This window comes from Octopus bimaculoides, chromosome 5, assembly GCF_046866305.1.
Source record: "Octopus bimaculoides isolate indiv1 chromosome 5, ASM4686630v1, whole genome shotgun sequence".
Classification (NCBI taxonomy): Eukaryota; Metazoa; Mollusca; class Cephalopoda; order Octopoda; family Octopodidae; genus Octopus; species Octopus bimaculoides.
The window spans coordinates 51,811,470-51,830,502 of NC_142932.1; the positions used below are offsets into that span (position 1 = coordinate 51,811,470).

Consider the following 19,033-nt stretch of genomic DNA (forward strand, 5'->3'; position numbering starts at 1 on the left):
TACCCTGGTACTTATTTTACTGACCCTGAAAGGATGAAAGGCAAAGTCAACCTCAGCGGAATTTGAACTCAGAATGTAGTGATGGGTGAAATACTGCTCAGCATTTTATCCAGCATGCTAACGATTCTGTCAGCTCACCCCCTTAATAACAACTAAAATAATAAAACATTAACATAAACAAATCCCCCTCTTCCTTTTTCTCTTGCTCCTTGTCATCATTAGCATCATCATCAATAATATCGGTTTCAGATTTTTGCTCAAGGCCAGCAACTTTCCAGGAAGGTGTCAGTCACTTACACCGACCCCAGTGCACAACTGGTACTTATTTTATTGACCTTAGAAGGATGAAAGCTGAAGTCATCCCTGGTGGCATTTGAACTCTGAATGTAAAGTTGGAAAATATGCTGCCAATCACTTTGTCAGGAATAGTAATGACTCTGCCAGCCCACCACCTTAATAACAACTGTAATAATGAAACACTAACATAAACAAACCCCTCCTCCTCCTCCTCCTTATCATCATCATCATCAACATCACCATCATCAACATTACTATCATCAATAACATTGATTATGTAAATATATGTATATATATATATATCTATGTACATATTACAATATATGTTTTTCTGTTTCAGTGAAGTTATTATCCTTCCCGCTAAAGTAATTAACAGCCCAGCAAAATCTACAGAAGATTCATCCAAACATAATGTATATCATCCAGTTATATGGCCAAAGTCAAATGAAAGTGAAAGAACGGTTCAAAAAATACATTTGGCAAATTATCATGACAATAACCAAAAGATAATGGTTGATTCAGATGAAGAAGATATGCGATAGCAACTACCATTTTATCAACTTTGGTAATTTTATCAACCTATTCTGTATGCTATATTCAAGAATATATTTATATTTCAGGAATATATAAATATATATATGTATCCTTCAACTAATATCAGGTAACACTCTCACACATACATTAAAAAAGACACACACACACATTTGTTTGTTCTTCATGCTTCTGTTTTCGTGTATATATACATACATACACCTATATAATTGTCCATCTACCTACCTACCTACCTATCTATCTATTCTTTTATTCTTTTACACATTTACTTGTTTCAGTCATTTGACTGTGGCCATAATGGAGCACCACCTTTTAGTTGAAGAAATCAACCCCTGGACTTATTCTTTGTAAGCCTGGTGCATATTCTATTGGTCTCTTCTGCTGAACCGCTAAGTTACAGGGACGTAAGCACATCAACATTGGTTGTCAAGCGATGGTGGGAGGGCACTAACACAGACACAAACACACACACATGAATATATATATATATTTGATAGGCTTCTTTCAGTTTCCATCTACCAAATCCATTCACAAAGCTTTGGCTGGCTCGAGGCGATAGTAGAAGAGACTTGTCCAAGGTGCCATGCTGTGGGACTGAACCTGGATCCATGTGGTTGGGAAACAAACTTCTTACCACACAGCCATGCCTAACTTATATATATATATTTATATGTATATAATATATATATATACATTTATATATATGTGTGTATATGTATCTATATATATATATATGTATGTATATGTATATGCACATAATATATATATATAGATTTATATATATATATTAATGATTTGTAGATCTTCATCATTACCCATGTAACCCTATACACACATATATATATATATATAAATATATATATATATATATCATATACATACACGGTGGTGCACCAGCATGACCGCAGCCACTTGGCTGAAACACATAAATAAATAAATACATAAATATGTATGTGTGTGTGCGTGTATATATATATATATATATATATATATATATATATATATATATATATGTATGTATATAAATTTTTCAACTGTGATAGTTGCATGCCTGTGTGTTATTTTTCTCCATTTTCTTTCTCTTGATTTTTTTTCTCTTCTTGTCTATCTTTTCATTGTGTAGAAGAGTGTAATACTCGAAATATAAAAGACATTTCCTCTTTCTTACCTGTTTCCTGCCCTGTAAGTTTTGGTTGTCTCACCTCATTTTTGAGTTATATTTTTTTTGCATCATGGGTACATGACCTCAGTCTAATGACTGAAACAAGGAAAAGATAAAAAAAATATGTGTATGTGTATATGTACCACCATCAGCAACAGCAGCAGCAGCAGCTTCACTGCAATGCCAACTTTTCCTTGGTCACATGAGTTGAACAGAATTTGTTGAACCAGATTTTATATGGTTGAAGACGACCTTTCTGTTGCCAACCTCCACCTATTTCCTAACAACATAATATTTTCCTTGGGCTGGAATGTTTGCATGGAAGATTGGAAAGGAAGGACAAGATTTGTATGATGATTATGCTGGTTTACAACTATTATGTGGTGATGAGGCCAAGAGACACTAACAGGCACCCATACACATACATGTTCATACATGAACGTACAGACACAAACACACACATACATACATGCATGTACATACATACATACATACATATATATATATATTTACACACACATGCACACACAAATAGATACATATGTACATACATAACATACACACACACAAATAAATACATATATACATATGTGTGTGCAGGTATGTGTGTATATATGCACACACACATACAAAGTATAGCTGAAGACACTTGACACCACGTAGATACACAGCCTGTCTCTCTCTCTTTCTCACATACACACACACATCCATACATACATATATATATACATGTGTGTATGTGCATATATATATGCAAATAGATATGTGCATGTATACATGTATATGTTTGTGTGTGTATATATATATATATATATATATATATATATATATATACACGTATATTTGTACCTATATAAATACATATGTATACAAATATATATATATACATATATATATATATATATATATGTATGTATAAATATATATACATATGTATGTATAAATATTACATATATATGTATGCATGTGTGTGTGTTATATTGAATTTGTATTAAAAACAAGAATAAGAAAATATTTTGAATGTGCTATGGCCACTAATCCCACACTTACCACTGACGGAGAAGAATAAATCACTCCGAATATTTCTATGGTTTCTGCCACTTGGACCACTACTACTACTACTACTGCTGCTGCTGCTGCAGCTGCTTTAGTTGCTACAACTACTGAGCATGAGGTAGCCATTGCTTCTACAATGACCACCACTATTGCTATAGCTACTACTTATAGCCACTCCTTAATTACCAATATCGGCAGTAAGGATTAACTACCATTACTTAAATTGTCACTCCTACCAGTACTGCTCAGCAGCCTTGAGAAGGAGTCCAACCATATCATTTTATTAGAAAAACATGGAAACTTCCAAAACTGATACCATAAAAATTTGTTTAATTTATTTCAATATATTTTCTATTCTCTTAGAACATGACTACATTTTCTGAAAAAACAATTGAAACCAGTAGCACATATTGTTAAAAAAATGTATATTCTTCTTTTTATTCACAATAAGTCTTCAAAATATTTTCTTTTTTTCGTTTTTTAATATATATATGTGCCTATGTGCATGTATAGGTCTGTGAATCTTTGCACTATGCACTTTGGATGAAAAAGTGCAATGCTTAAAAATGATGCATGCTTACACTTAAAAAGAAAATTATCCACAAACTTTGCAGAAAATTAAATATTCTACTGGAAAAACAGGTAAGGGATAGCAACGAAAAGGACATTTGGCTGCAAAATAATATCTCAAAAAATGTATTTGTTTAACCCACACCAGCATAAGAAAACAGATTTAAAACAAATGAATAAATATTCAAGCAAAAATGTGGCTGCTTTGATATAGAATTCACATAGCAAAAACACAGTCTTGAATTCTATCTGCATAGTACCTTGGGCAAGTCTTCTACTCTAACCTTGAGCCAACTAATGCCTTATGAGTGAAGTTGGTAGAGAGAAACTGTATAAAGCCTTGTTGTTATGTGTATGTGCGTACGTGTGTGTGCATGTGTGCATTTTGCATATGTATTTGTGTGTGTGAGTGCTTGTGTATGTACTTGTACATATATTTGTATAATAAATTTATATCTACACATAAAATAAATAGAATATTTATATCTATATGTTTATCCTGCGAAGAAACAAAGAGGTTAGAACTACAACATATATATACACACACATACATAAATACACTCACACATGCATATATATATATATATATATATATATATATATATATATATATATATATATATATATATATATATATATGTATATATATATATGTATATATATGTATATATGAAGTCATTCTAGTTTCAGCAAAAAGGAATGTTTTTTTATATTTTTGAGGTCCCAAATTACAATGCGAGTGGAGTAGGTCTTCATCTGACATATTTAAAAGAAAAAGGTGTGTCAGTCATACCTGATTTTGAATAGACTTGCATGTGTTTGCTTAGTTGGCATTTATATTTTACCCTGATATACTGCATCCTTACGTAAGTAGTTTGAATGTAAAGGGTGTAAAGTGAGGTTGATATAGTTACAATTACTACGAGTAAAACTGGGTCACTATTGTTAAGCTTAGAAAGGTTAAAAGATTGGTAGAGTTTGGGAGTTAAGGATATGTAAGATTTTTATAGTTCTCTTATTGGATGTCTTATAATATGTATGTTGCAGTGGGAAGTGCCTTTTACATATCTATATACATACATATGTGTGTATATTTTTGTGTGTGTGTGTGTGTGTTTGTTTGTCTGTCTGTATTTCTGCCTGATTCCACTAAGTTCTAACTCAAGTCCCATTGTTGCAGTCCAACGAGGTAGTGTTGGTCTGTGGCATCATGAGATGCTTTTTGTTGTTTTTTTTCATAAAACAGATTGAACTGGAATATGTTGATATGCTATGAGGAAGTGGGAAATGATAAATTTCAGATTAACACTTTTCAAAATCCTTTCTATGAAAGATTTTGTTATTGTCGTCACCTAAAAGCTATTGACTTCATTTAACTTTCTTAGAATGTTGTTTGATGAAGGACACAATCTAAAAAATTAGATACCTGCTTTTCAGAGAACAATTATACACACTGCTTTATGTTTTTTTAAAAACTCTGATAAACAAAATATAACCAATGTTGCTATCCCTTCGAATTCATTTTGATTTCTCCATCCATATCTATTATGAAAGGCAACCATGCCAGTTGTAAATGTTATAAATTATAAATGAATCACCAAGACATATATTTGGTACCTAGCGTCATTCATTTACTTTGTACTTAACATATTATTCATCTTGCTTTACAATAAGAAACAATTTAAAGTTATTTTTTCAATTAAATGAGGGATCAACCCTGTGGGCACCATGACTATTTTTTAATATTGTTCTCTGGGTGGATGTCCTTCTTACTGTTAATCCTTTTAAGTGACCTTTTACAATATATAGGGATATAAAATACCTACTTTATATCAACAGCAGAAAAGGCATCCATCCATAAACACAATGATTCAATTTCTTTTAAAATAAAAATATGTATGATAATATATCCAATGCAGTTATAAATATATATCTGTCTGTCTATCTATCTATCTATCCATACACATGCACACACACACACACATATATATATATATATATATATATATATATATATATATATATAATTTATATAAGGGCATTAACTATATAGTAATGCCTCACGCGTAAAGGGACTAAATAAGTCAAAAGCTACCAAAAAATAAGCAACATATTTACCGAAAGCGAGGGAATGCAACTTTCAAAAATTAATCTCCTAAAAACATTTAACTTAACAGCAAACCACTGGTTTCTCAATTAATACACCAAAAACTGTGAAGTAAGCTGCATCTTTTGTTCATCAGTACACGTATGGTCGAGACACATAAAAAATAAACAAAAATCAACATACCACGATGAACCCAACATAGTACGATGACTTCTGTTCATCATTATATATCCGTGAAAGAGGTTAGAATTTATCCGGTTGCATCTCAGTAACACGTGCTTATACAGAATAATATTCAGCACTGAATATATTCTAGTTATTTATAATATAATATAGGATAAAATCTTTATAAGAATTTATCAAGTAATATATATTTATGGGGAAAAAACGATGAGTTTTTTTTCCTTATGGGGTTTTTTCACGCTGACTACTTGATAAATTCTTATAAAGATTTTATCCTATATTATATTATAAATAATTAGAATATATTCAGTGCTGAATATTATTCTGTATTAGTACGTGTTACTGAGATGCAACCGGATAAATTCTAACCTCTTTTACGGATATATAATGATGAACAGAAGTCCTCGTACTATGTTGGGTACATCGTGGTATGTTTATTTTTGTTTATTTTTTATGTGTCTCGACCATACGTGTACTGATGAACAAAAGATGCAGCTTACTTCACAGTTTTTGGTGTATTAATTGAGAAACCAGTGGTTTGCCGTTAAGTTAAATGTTTTTAGGAGATTAATTTTTGAAAGTTGCATTCCCTCGCTTTCGATAAATATGTTGCTTATTTTTTGGTAGTTTTTGACTTATTTAGTCCCTCTACGCGTGAGGCATTACTATATAGTTAATGCCCTTATATAAATTATATATATTTATGGGAAAAAAACGATGAGTTTTTTTTTTCCTTATGGGGTTTTTTCACGCTGACTACTTGATAAATTCTTATAAAGATTTTATCCTAATTATATTATATATATATATATATATGTACATATTTTCTAATCTAGAGTTTAAAAGTTTTACAGATACAATTGAACTTTTTTTTCTAACATGATAATTATACTGCATAATTCCTAAATTTTCTACACAAACATAATTTATGCTTCAATAAATGTTTATCACAGCAATATATGCTTACATTGCCAATAGTAAGTATATATTGTTACTGTATTAAAGAGATGTTACAACTTTGAAATGAATACTTGAGACATGAAAAAAAAACCCATCAGATGCACAAGTTTGGGATTCATTTCAGTTTCTAATTCTTACTAAGCTATTTGTTTCTTTTTATTCATTATTATTATTATTATTATTAAGACGAAGAGCAAGATGTGACTGCAATAGATATTTTATTGGTTGAACAATATTCTGACAGCAAGCCTGTCTTTGTTGAGTTCAAAATAAAAAGTGATAAAAATTCATAATTATAGAATTATGAATTTTTATCACTGTTTATTTTGAACTCAACACAAACAGGCTTGCTGTTGAAATATCTTTCAACCAATAAAATATCTATTGCAACCACATCATGCTCTTCATCTTGTCTGTTTACCTTTGTGAAGAGTTATGTCAATCCTTTTAAAATATTATCATTATTATTATTATCCTTATTATAATTATTATCATTGTCACCATCATAAGAAAAATCTTACTCAAATAAATTCTACAGAAATAAAAAAATTTATCAGAAAAGTGCCTTACACCAGTTTGTTGTCAGTGTTATTTCATTATATATTTACTAACAGTAACCATGGAAATTGCACAGTTATTTTAATAACTATAAAATACCTGGAAATTTATTGAGAACAATGCAATCCATAATTTCATTTGAAATTGTATTTTCTTCTGAAGCATTTGACTTTTGAGATGGTGAAAGTTTTCTTAGGTAGCGTGGAAAGTACAGTCTTAGAAAAGAACATTGTCAGAAATTGTATTATTTGTTTTGCACTTGGCATCTCTTCTACTTTCAGAAACCATTATCCATTATTGTTATTTTTACTGCAAAAACTGAATATGTTCTACAAAGATTTTTTTTAACCAATAGTCCACTAGTGTTGATGTATTTATGTCCCCCGTAACTTAGTAGTTCAGCAATAGAGACCAATAGAATAAGTACCAGGCTTAAAAAAAAGTAAGTACTGGGATCAATTCATCTGATTAAAAATTCTTCAAGGCAGTACCCCAGCATGGCCACAGTCTTAATGACTGAAACAATTAAAAGATAAAAGATATTTACATATTCTTTTCTACTCTAAGCACAAGGCCCAAAATTTTGGGGGAGGGGTTCAGTCAATTAGATTGACCCAGTATGCAACTGGTACTTAATTTGTCGACCCCGAAAGGATGAAAGGCAAAGTTGACCTCAGCGGAATTTGAACTCAAAACGTAAAGACAGACGAAAAGATTTAGAAATAATACATTTCTAAATCTCTCAGGGAGATTTATGCAGTAGTGATACGATGAAGTAGCTGTATGCTGTCAACTTAATGTGACAGTCCCCTGAAGGGAATAATACTACTGTTGGTTAGACCTCGGAAGCTGCACCACTTCCTATCGGCCTTGACACATTTCCTGTGTCCTTATGTTTCCCTTGTAAACATAAGGACACAGGAAATGTGTCATGGCCGACAAGAAGTGGTGCAGCTTCCTAGGTCTAACCAACAGTAGTATTATTCCCTTCAGGAGACTGTCACATTAAGTTGACAGCATACAACTACTAGACGAAAAGATGTTTACATATTATTAATCCTTCATCTTCCTCATGTACCATTCCTACAGACATCAGCAATCATGGACCTCGAAATCCTCTTATTCTTATACATCTTAGCATGTTATTAAACCATCTTTCTCAAACCCCCTGGTAAGGCTTCCTCAGTGTCCTCTCCCCTTCAGTTTCTTGTGTTGCTCATTGAGTGTGCATAACTTTTTTCTTCTCATACGATGTCCAATGACCTGTTATCTCTTTATATTGTCACCAAGATGTCTGCACCCATGCTGGAGCACCGCCTTTAGTCGAATCAAATCGACCCCAGGACTTATTCTTTGTAAGCCTAGTACTTATTCTATTGGCTTCTTTTTGCTGAACCGCTAAGTTACAGGGACGTAAACACACCAGCATCGGTTTTCAAGCGATGGTGGGGGGACAAACACAGACACACAAACATATATATATATACATATATACGACGGGCTTCTTTCAGTTTCTGTCTACCAAATCCACTCACAAGGCTTTGGTCGGCCCGAGGCTATAGCAGAAGACACTTGCCCAAGGTGCCACGCAGTGGGAATGAACCCGGAACCATGTGGTTGGTAAGCAAGCTACTTACCACACAGCCACTCCTATGAATTTGAAACAGGTTATGGTTTTTAAACTTTGTTCTTTCTCATCCATTTATAAGCATATCAAGGCATTTAAGAACATAACATATTTTATAAAATGTTAATATTTTCTCTTTAATGGTATTTAGCACAAGCTGAGAATAACGAGTCTCGTTTAAGAGCACTATTTAACCCTTTAGAAACCAACCCACCTGAGATCATCCCTGTTTTTATGACACAAAATTTATGTTTTAAAATTATCCAAATTAAAACCTGCCATCAAAATTATGTGATTACAATGAGAAAATTATTTTACTAAATTCTTCATTAATTAAAATTTTTTTTATATGATATATAGATAATACAAAACCACATTAAAATACAAATCTCAAACTGAAGAAAATACAAACAGTAGCAAAAAAAAAAAAGAAAGGAAACAAGAAGAAAAGGGGGAAAAAGGAAGAAAAGGGGGAAAGAAATTTTAAAATGAATTGAAATAAAGGCAATGTCTTTCAAGAGAAATATGGTAACCAAGATAAGAAAGGGGTTAAAAAGGTTTCAGTCAGGTCTGTAGCTTAAATTATATTTTTAACAACTAATTTGTAACAGTGAAATCTAATGGTAAAAAGAGTTTTTGAAATGTTCATAATTAAAAATGAAGAAAATTTTTAATTATTTAAAATATCTTTTTATTAAAATAAACATACAACATAATGCTCTATTCAAGCATAATGAATTTAATCAATATCCACCATGTGGTGGAAATAGTACATATTAAAAGTGTCACTGATGAACCTATATGAGCTAAATTTCTTGAAAGAGGAGGGTATACGGTTCATCCAGTTCCTACACCTCTTTCTAGCTGTCTTATAAAAGAAAAAGACACATTGGTTAATGTAGTCTGAAAAGAATACCTGAAAAGAAAGGTGTGAGTTAGTGACCCCTTCTTGTAATGTTATCTGCAACTAACAGAGTCTTCTTTTCTTTGTTTATTTCAAAGATTAATGGTGGATTCTATGTCAGTGTCAATAATGAGCACTCAGTTGTTTGAGCAACTGAATTCCTCAGGCATTAATGCAATTCTCAAATTCAGTCAATGATACATAAATAGAAAAGGCTGAGACAAAAAGAAAGAGAAGAATCAACCTTGTACTGGATTGGTTGGTATTTTATTTACCAACCTCAAAAAGATGAAAGGTAATATTGACTTTGGTGGGATTTGAACTCAGAGAACTGGAATAGAAACTACAAAATATTGAATCCATCTCTTTTGTGACTCAATCAATCTACTACCTTTTTAAAGAGAGTACAAGGGTACAAAAATAAATAAAATCATTAAGTAAACAATCTTGCAAATATCTTTTCTTAACAGTTTTCTTATTTCTTTACTACCCACAAGGGGCTAAACACAGAGGGGACAAACAAGGACAGACAAACGGATTAAGTCGATTACATCGACCCCAGTGCATAACTGGTACTTAATTTATTGACCCCGAAAGGATGAAAGGCAAAGCTGACCTCAGAGGAATTTGAACTCAGACCGTAATGGCTGACGAAATACCACTAAGCATTTCGGCTGGTGTGCTAACGTTTCTGCCAGCTCACTGCCTTTTCTTAACAGTTTTCTTATTTCTTTATTGCCCACAAGGGGCTAAACATAGAGGGGACAAGCAAGGACAGACAAAGGGATTAAGTTGATTACATTAACTCCAGTGCGTAACTGGTACTTAATTTATCAACCCCGAAAGGATGAAAGGCAAAGTTGACCTCGGCTGAATTTGAACTCAGAACATAATGGCAGACGAAATACCGCTAAACATTTCGCCCGGCATGCTAACGTTTCTGTCGGCTCGCCGCCTTTTCTTAACTGTTTTCTGCATACCTTATTCATTGGTGCATGATGACATGCTCTTTATAGTTTTAAATGCATCAAAATATTATTCCACTGTGTCTATATTGTTTTATTGTGATGGGAGACCAAGCATCATAGGCTAGGAAGCCTAGTGAGCCTAACTCATTATGTACAAAAATTATTTCTTATAACAAAATATTGAAAACAAGCCAAGCTGTCAGTCTCTTAGCACAAGCTGACAAAAATATTGCTTTTCTATTTATGTAACATGTAACATCAGCAGTTATATAGGGAGGTCACATCATAGTGCTACACCTTCTTCCCCAGTATACATAACTCATACCTGATTTATGCCAAACATTGTTTAATGACTGTGTTATCTTTAAGAAACATTTTTATTCATTTTCTCTAACTTGTTTCAGTCATTAGACTGCAGCCATGCTGGAGCACCACCTTCAGGGGTTTTAGTTGAACAAATCGACCCCAAGACTTATTTTTTAAGCTTAATACTTATTCTATAGTTCTATTTTACTGAACTGCTAAGTTATGAGGATGTAAACATATCATTACTGGTATGATTACATATCATTATATGAAACATATCATTACATGGGGGGACAAATACAGACACAAAAACACAGGCACATATATATATATATATATATATATATATATATATATAACAAGCTTCTTTCAGTTTCCATCTACCAAATCCACTCACAAGGCTTTGGTCAGCCTGAGGTTATAATACAAGACACTTGCCCAAGGTGCCACACAGTGGGACTGAACTTGGAACCATGTGATTAGGAAGCAAGTTTCTTACCATACAGCCACACCTGTTAAATCTAAATGAAAATATTCTCTCAGAAAAATGAAAAGCATGTTAAATTTTCAACTACCTGTTAACTATTTGCTATGAGTTGATGACACCAAGATCATAGTGGTGGTGTGCTACTCTGGTGGGTGATCATAATACAGAACATCACAATCAGGAATATGAGCTTTACATCCTGTATGGCAGTTTCCTTGTTTAAATTATGAACAACAATAGAGTTAACCTGAAAGAAGATTAAGCTGAGATATAGTACTTCCATAATGTAGTTTATTTATAATGAATTTATGGTTTTATACTTTATTCCAATATACTGCCATAATATAGTATTAACATGCACAAAATTATACATTTTCTCCCACAAAACCATGCCAAAATATCTTTCAATAAAATAAGTGTATGATGAAACAAACTAAATTTGTTTTATTTTTCTTAAAGCATCTCTGTAAAATAGGGGTGCATCACTGGCAAATGCAGTAATCTTGATCAAAAATTTTGTTCATATCTTCATTATAAATTAAATAGAGATATGCCAATTTTTAACACAAGCAGCTAAAATGCTAGAAATATCAGTCAATTCTTCATGATATTACACTCTATTGCCTTAAATAAGGGAATTATACACAGAGCGACAGCAATAACAACAGCAACAACTTGTCACTTGTAGAACATATTTTTAGATGAGAAGCTGTTCTGGGTAATTTAAGAAATAAGTGACTTGGTTATGGAAATAACCCCAAGCCAAGGAGGGATTTTCTACATAGTTTCTCAGCCTATTAGAAATAGAAAAGTTATCCTAATTCACATACTACCAGTGTAGGATAAAGGATAAAGGGCCTTCCCAAGTCATATAGACTGTTAGGGCTGGTTTCCTGGTTTCTGTGGTGCATATATTCCCCACCTGTATGGGACCCTAGTCTGTCATTGGATTACTTACTTATGTCAGCTGAGAGGACTGGAGCAATGTGGAATGAAGTTTTTGCTCAAGAATACAACTTGTTGCCTAGTCCAGGAATCGAAACCCTAATATCATGACCATGATTCAAACACCTTAATCACTAAGCTATGTGCCTCCCCATATGTAAGTCTAAAAAGGCAGGGAAGTTATGGATGGAGCACTTCAGATCAAGCACTTCTGTGTCTGCTCAGTCAGGGTTGATTTGGGGCTGAAAAACTGCAAGAAACACGAGTCAGTAAGGGAGCAAGCCTCTTCATGATTGCTTGCATTGCTGAACATGATGAAAAATAGTGGTCAAGTATCCTTTAGGTTATGGTTTGTCACTATAGAGGAGGAGGAGGACATTGAATAATCTGGTTCTGGATAAAAGAATAAAAGATGGGCTGATTGTAATCGGAATGCATTTGAGCATAGATCTGTTTATTAAGGGTTGCTAACCTGAGGCTATACAAGAACACAAACAGTAGCAATCTAGTACCAATGAGCAAATTAAAATCTATCTAGGCAATTACCACCTCGGCTAGAAATAACAGTGACTAAAGAATTGTCTATGAAAGAAATTCTAATAATATGCAGGAGGGTGATATTTCAGAAAAAAAAAAAAAAAACTTCCCTGTATAGATATTTACAGGTAACTTTATTTCTATGATTCACAAATAAATTATTGTGAGCGTCCTTCAAATTACATAATACATTGTTTAAAAACAAAATGAAAAACATATTGGATAATATAGTCTTTGAAATATAACAATATGATGCTCTATGTTCACAGCTTGAATGCTTTTGATCATAATTTTGTTCAATTAGAATTTACCTTGAGATAAACAACAACAACAACAATTATATAAAATACTTTCCATTAGCTGAATAAAAGAAATGTGATAATTATTGGGTTGATGCATAATTATTGCAGCTTTTTTTCAACAAATTTTATTCAACAAAAACAATAACAATATTTAACAAAAACATCTTTAAATGATGGTCTGACTGTCTGCCAAGCAAATGGGAAGCAGTAATTGAAGTAGATGGTGAATATGCTCCAGAATAATCATTTAAAGATGTTTTTGTTACATGTTTTCATTGTTTTTGTTGAATAAAATTTGTTGAAAAAAGCCACAATAATTATGCACCAACCCAATAGAAATAATTAATTATATCTTCTATAGTAACAGAGTAACAGAACATGCATAACTAAGTTACCATATTTTTTAATGTGCAATAAATGCTTTTTTTCATGAAAAAAAAAGGGGAAAAAACGATTATTTGATTTCCACAAGGTTGACTTCAAAGCATATATGCTATTCCAGTCAACATCATTAAAGTTCAAAAGGTCACTTTCAAATTTACTTTTTGTCGTGTTTAAAGTTGTGCGAATTTTTTCTGTATATCAAACCATGCTTAGACAGAAATTCCATACAGTCTTGTTAGTGTAAACAATGCATAAACAAATGGTGTGGTGGGATCACAAGCAGATTAACAGAGAAATTAGACTTCACATGTGGTAGGTGCAATGAGGTAATAAGCACTAAGAGTACACATAAAATAGCCTCTCTCAAATGCCTGGGTGGCTCTCTAGGAGTAGTTGATATCTTCTATAACCTAAATGACCCAATTAACAGCAGTGGGTGTTTTGAAAGCATAATACCCAGAGCAGGAACAGATCAGAAAAAGTACAAGGAGCTATATCTCTACTGCCAACAAAGGTAGTTTTTAGAATGGAAAGCAAGTTGTATGGTGTTCATGCATAAACTGTAATGTTGCATGGCGTGAAAGAAAGGAGTGAAGTGAATATACTCACTAGATGTGTTGCATTTGTATGCGTGCATGATGGGAATATAAATGAGCTATGATAATGATTGAATATGAAGAGTATCAGATGTAGTATGTGAGAAAGAGACAGTAGCGGTATGGACATGTGATGCATATGGATGGTGACAGCTGAGTGACACAAAATAGACAGAGATACAAGAAGACTTTGGAGGAAGTGGTGAAAACTGATTTCAAGTTGTTGCATGTCACAAAAGATATGACACAGGACCAAGTTCAGTGTTGGAGAAGAGTTGACCAACCATGCAAGCATGGCAAAATCTATATTAAAATGGGGGCAGTGATGAAAACTAGAATATATATATATATATATATATATATATATATATATATATATATTCTAGTTTCTACAGTTGGCGTTAGGAAGGGCATCCAGCTGTAGAAACTCTGCCAAATCAGACTGGAGCCTGGTGTTGCCATCCGGTTTCACCAGTCCTCAGTCAAATCGTCCAACCCATGCTAGCATGGAAAGCGGACGTTAAACGATGATGATGATGATGATATATATGTATAAACATAAAGAAGTTCAGAAATAGCAGCTAAAGTGCTGAAACTCCAACAGGCTATCTGACCCCTTAATTATGTTTATAAATGTATAAGAACTTTTAAATAAGTTCTTCACCGATAATGGTGCTATTATACCGAAGGGCTTGGTAAAAATTATTAATTATTAATTTATTAATAAATTAATAAATTGATAATTCTTTACCCTTTTAATTGTAATAAATATATATATATGTATATATATACATATCATCATCATCATCATCATCCTCATCATTTAACATCTGCTTTCCATGCTGATATAGTTTGGACAATTTGACTGAGGTCTGGCAAGCCAGTAGGCTGCACTGGGCTCCAATCTGATCTGGCAATGTTTCTACAGCTGGATGCTCTTTGTAACACCAACCACTCTGAGAGTGTAGTGGGTGCTCTTTATGTGCCACCAGTATGGGAGCCAGTCAGGCGGCACTGGAATCAGTCACATTTAGATGATGCTTTTTACGTGCCACCAGCACGAGAGCCGGTCAGAGGACACTGGCTTTGACCATATTTGGATCATGCATTTTACATGCCACCAGCATGGGAGCCAGTCAGTCAGGCCACAGCTGCAATTTCGATTTTACTTGTTTCATATTTAGGCACGGCACAAGGGCACTGGCATCAACCACATTTGGATGGTGCATTTTATGTGCCACCAGTATGGAAGCCAGTCAGGCAGCACTGGCCACAGCTACGATTTCGATTTTACTTGATTCATATTTAGGCTTTTTCTCCTTTTGTATCTGCTGAACCTCCATCTGTTATCATTCTCACTTTGTTACCAATTTAGAACGTGCTCTTTCAGCCATTCCACATTCACTGTACCATGCCACCTATGGGATGAAAGAAACATTAGAAATGCCCTTACTCAATTACCTTCTCTACCACTATCTATATTTTTCCTTTCTTCCTTCTATCAAGTTATGAGGGATTGTGTTGTATCTGTTTGTATCTTATGCACATATACTTGCAAGCCAACACTTTCTCTTTCTCAGCTCACTTCTTAATTTACATCAGTCACTCTCTTACCAACAGCTAACACTACCTATCTCTGCTATTTTCATTCATGTCAAACTCATTAATGACCACTTGTTCTCTCTTTTACCAGCACTAAATGTCTCTCTCATCATGATGCCTGAATAAAGACAGTTTACATCAGATCTATGGGTATCTAATATGCCTGCACTCCCTTAGCAGTAAATATGTGGCTCTCCTCCATTACTATGCCAAATTAATTGAAAGTTGTGTTGAATTTGATATTCACCCTTTCAACTTTCATTCCCTTTCTCTCAGGTATTCATCATTCTCTTACCATCACCTTCTTGACTACTCATCATTCACATCCCTTCTTACCAACTAACATTACTCTCCTGTTATCCTTTTATGCTGTTAATTATCACACCGCTCTTCCAGGTTCACACATTTTAACATCCATCACAACATTTTTTATGACTATCCATTACTGTTCTTTCTATTACTTCTAGCACTTCTTTTACTGCACTGTGACCCCAATTATCTGGTCTCCTCCTTCATACTCTCATGTCATTCTCCTTTTCATTCTAGTTCATCATTGGCAATTGCCTTTTATTCTACCTACTATATTAGTTGTATTGCTCGATATGTAGAGCAGTGAGGATACCATTGACATGTAGGGCACAAGGCAACCTCACAAGTGCTAATGAAGACAGCTCAAGTTTGAAAAGATACCTAGTCTTTCTAGAGCTGGTGCCATGAAAATATACATCCAGTACATTCTGTAAAGTGGTTGGTGTTAGAAAAGGTATCCAGTCATAGAAACCAAACCAAACTTTAAAATGTTCAAATGGAGCATGGTCCACCTATCTGTCTAGGAGCACAGTAACACTCTGAAGAAGAACAAACTTGGAACATGACAATCCATCTAATCCATGCCAGCATGGAAAATGGACATAAAAATATGATGATTATAATGATGATGATTTATATGACAATTGCAAATCTGAGTGACCATTTCTTTTTTACAAATCATAGACACTAAAAAAAAGTTTGTATATATTGTATGTGACTGATATTTGTTTTGGGGGTTTCATTGCTTACAATGATGGATGTGTGCATTATACAAGAGTGAAAAATTACACACAAATAATTGTGGGAAACTTCCAAATGAAAATAAAGGAAAGGAAGAGGACAAACACTGGGTGACATGATCGGTGGCTGAAGTGGATGAAATTTGAATGAACAAAATGAAGCAGTTGTATGTTCTCCTAATACGTGGCAAGAATTAGCATGTGGAGAATTACAATATTAAACCCATCATCATAAGGCATTATTTTTACTTAGAGTTTTCTCACTGAAAATATTGTCTCATACTTATGAATTTTCTTCTTTATGTCAATGTTGTTTTAATTTTCAGGGATTGGAATCATTCAACATTCTGCATTCTCATAAGTTCTGCTGTCATATACACAGGAGAATGTTATTAAAATAAAAACAACTGGATAACAGTGTTTAATGCAGTAGTAAATAAAAACATTTTGATTAATGCTTCACAATTTTGTTTTGATTTAGCTCAAAATTGATCAAGGCTTTTTTTTTTCTTTGGGTGCAGGGATGGCATTGTTCAGAATATTAAGGGAAATTAGCAAAATATATCATTTGTATATAGAATTTTTGACTATGTGCTGATACAGGACATATACTGTCATTGTACAATAATGTTAAGACTGGTGTTTTGCTACTCTTTTAAGCTAATCACAAAGAAGCACTTTTTGTTAATGGAAATCGTAGTTTCCATCAGTTTTTTGATTTGGTATCCTGTAGGAAATAAATGGTGATGTTTTGTTTTGGAAAAACTAAAAGAAAAGAAATAAAAACAAAAACATAAACAGGTAAGATGTGTAAGAATATTGGTCTAATTTTTTTTTCCTGTAAAGAATCCTCAGTAAACTCGTTCTTTCATGGTTGTAGAACTTCATCCAATTGGTGCTGCAATAGGAAAAAATGAACATTATTATAAATTTCAGAGCTGTTTGTCTCAAATAACCTAATGAAATCTAATTTCTGATGACATAACTCAGTTTCATGAAATGCTTTAGAAATGTTCTAAAACAACCAATATTTAGCTACAGTTCTATGAATTTATGTTGGTATGTAACAATTTGTCAGTGAATTACACAATATAAATGTATAAAAGGTGATCTTACGATACCAGTGCCAAAGATGTCACTTAACCCACGTGTGTTTATTTACATCACATCGGCCTTTTCCATAAAAAGTGTTGGAGGGACAGAGGGAAACAAAACCGTAAAAGCGAAAGAGATAGAGAGTGCGCGATTTCTTTTGAAGTTGGCATGTGTGTGTGTGTGTGTGTGTGTGTGTGTGTGTGTGTATGTGTGTAATGTTGCTGGTGTGTGCATGTGTGTGTGAGAGAGAGGGAGAGAGAAAGAAAGAAAGAGAGATAACTGAAATTATTTTTATTTCCTTTTTATAGTGAGTATGTGAGACAGAGAGTGGTGAAATTCTTTTTTTAGTGTGAGACAGAGAGGTTATGTATGTATGTATGAATGGCTACAGTGACACACACACATGCAGGTTGTTATGTATGTGTGTGTGTGAATGGTTTCAGTGACACACTCACACATACATAACAACCTGCATGTGTGTGTGTGTGTGTCACTGTAGCCATTCATACATACATACATACATAACCGCTCTCTCTCACACTAACAAAAGAACTTCACCACACTTTCTGTCTTGCATACTCACTATAAAAAGGAAATAAAAATAATTTCAGTTATCTCTCTCTCTTTCTTTCTTTCGTTCTTTCTTCCTTCCTTTCTTTCTTTCTCTCCCTCTTTCTCTCTCTCACACATCAGCAACATTACACACACATACACACATCAGCAACATTACACACACACACACACACACACACATGCCAACTTCAAAAGAAATCGCGCTCTCTCTAT

At 33.4% G+C, this 19,033-nt stretch overlaps 2 protein-coding genes and 1 long non-coding RNA gene across 12 annotated transcripts in view; 1 reads left to right on the forward strand and 2 right to left on the reverse strand.

The window, feature by feature from the left end:
- LOC106881248 (uncharacterized) overlaps nt 1-2,461 on the forward strand; it is a 297,452-nt gene extending 294,991 nt beyond the window's left edge. For 3 of the 5 annotated variants that reach the window (XM_052967796.2, XM_089352256.1, XM_089352257.1), the window contains exon 53: nt 638-2,461. In XM_052967796.2, the coding sequence (XP_052823756.1) occupies nt 638-839 (202 nt within the window). In that variant the 3' untranslated portion in view covers nt 840-2,461. The remainder of the gene's footprint in view (nt 1-637) is intronic. The other 2 variants (XR_008264114.2, XM_052967797.2) reach the window with 2 other exon arrangements.
- A 7,278-nt stretch (nt 2,462-9,739) lies between these two features.
- On the reverse strand, nt 9,740-14,344 carry LOC149135547 (uncharacterized). The gene is made up of 2 exons (XR_016241891.1): nt 11,826-14,344; nt 9,740-9,988 (listed from the first exon to the last, which is right to left on the reverse strand). It is a non-coding gene; the product is annotated as an uncharacterized LOC149135547 (long non-coding RNA).
- A 1,477-nt stretch (nt 14,345-15,821) lies between these two features.
- The window catches only part of LOC106880610 (uncharacterized), a 141,839-nt gene continuing 138,627 nt past the window's right edge, over nt 15,822-19,033 (reverse strand). For 4 of the 6 annotated variants that reach the window (XM_089352263.1, XM_089352262.1, XM_052967798.2 and 1 more), the window contains one exon: nt 17,598-18,050. In XM_089352263.1, the coding sequence (XP_089208389.1) occupies nt 18,037-18,050 (14 nt within the window). In that variant the 3' untranslated portion in view covers nt 17,598-18,036. Of the gene's footprint in view, nt 18,051-19,033 lie in introns of all 6 variants that reach the window. The other 2 variants (XM_089352261.1, XM_089352259.1) reach the window with 1 other exon arrangement.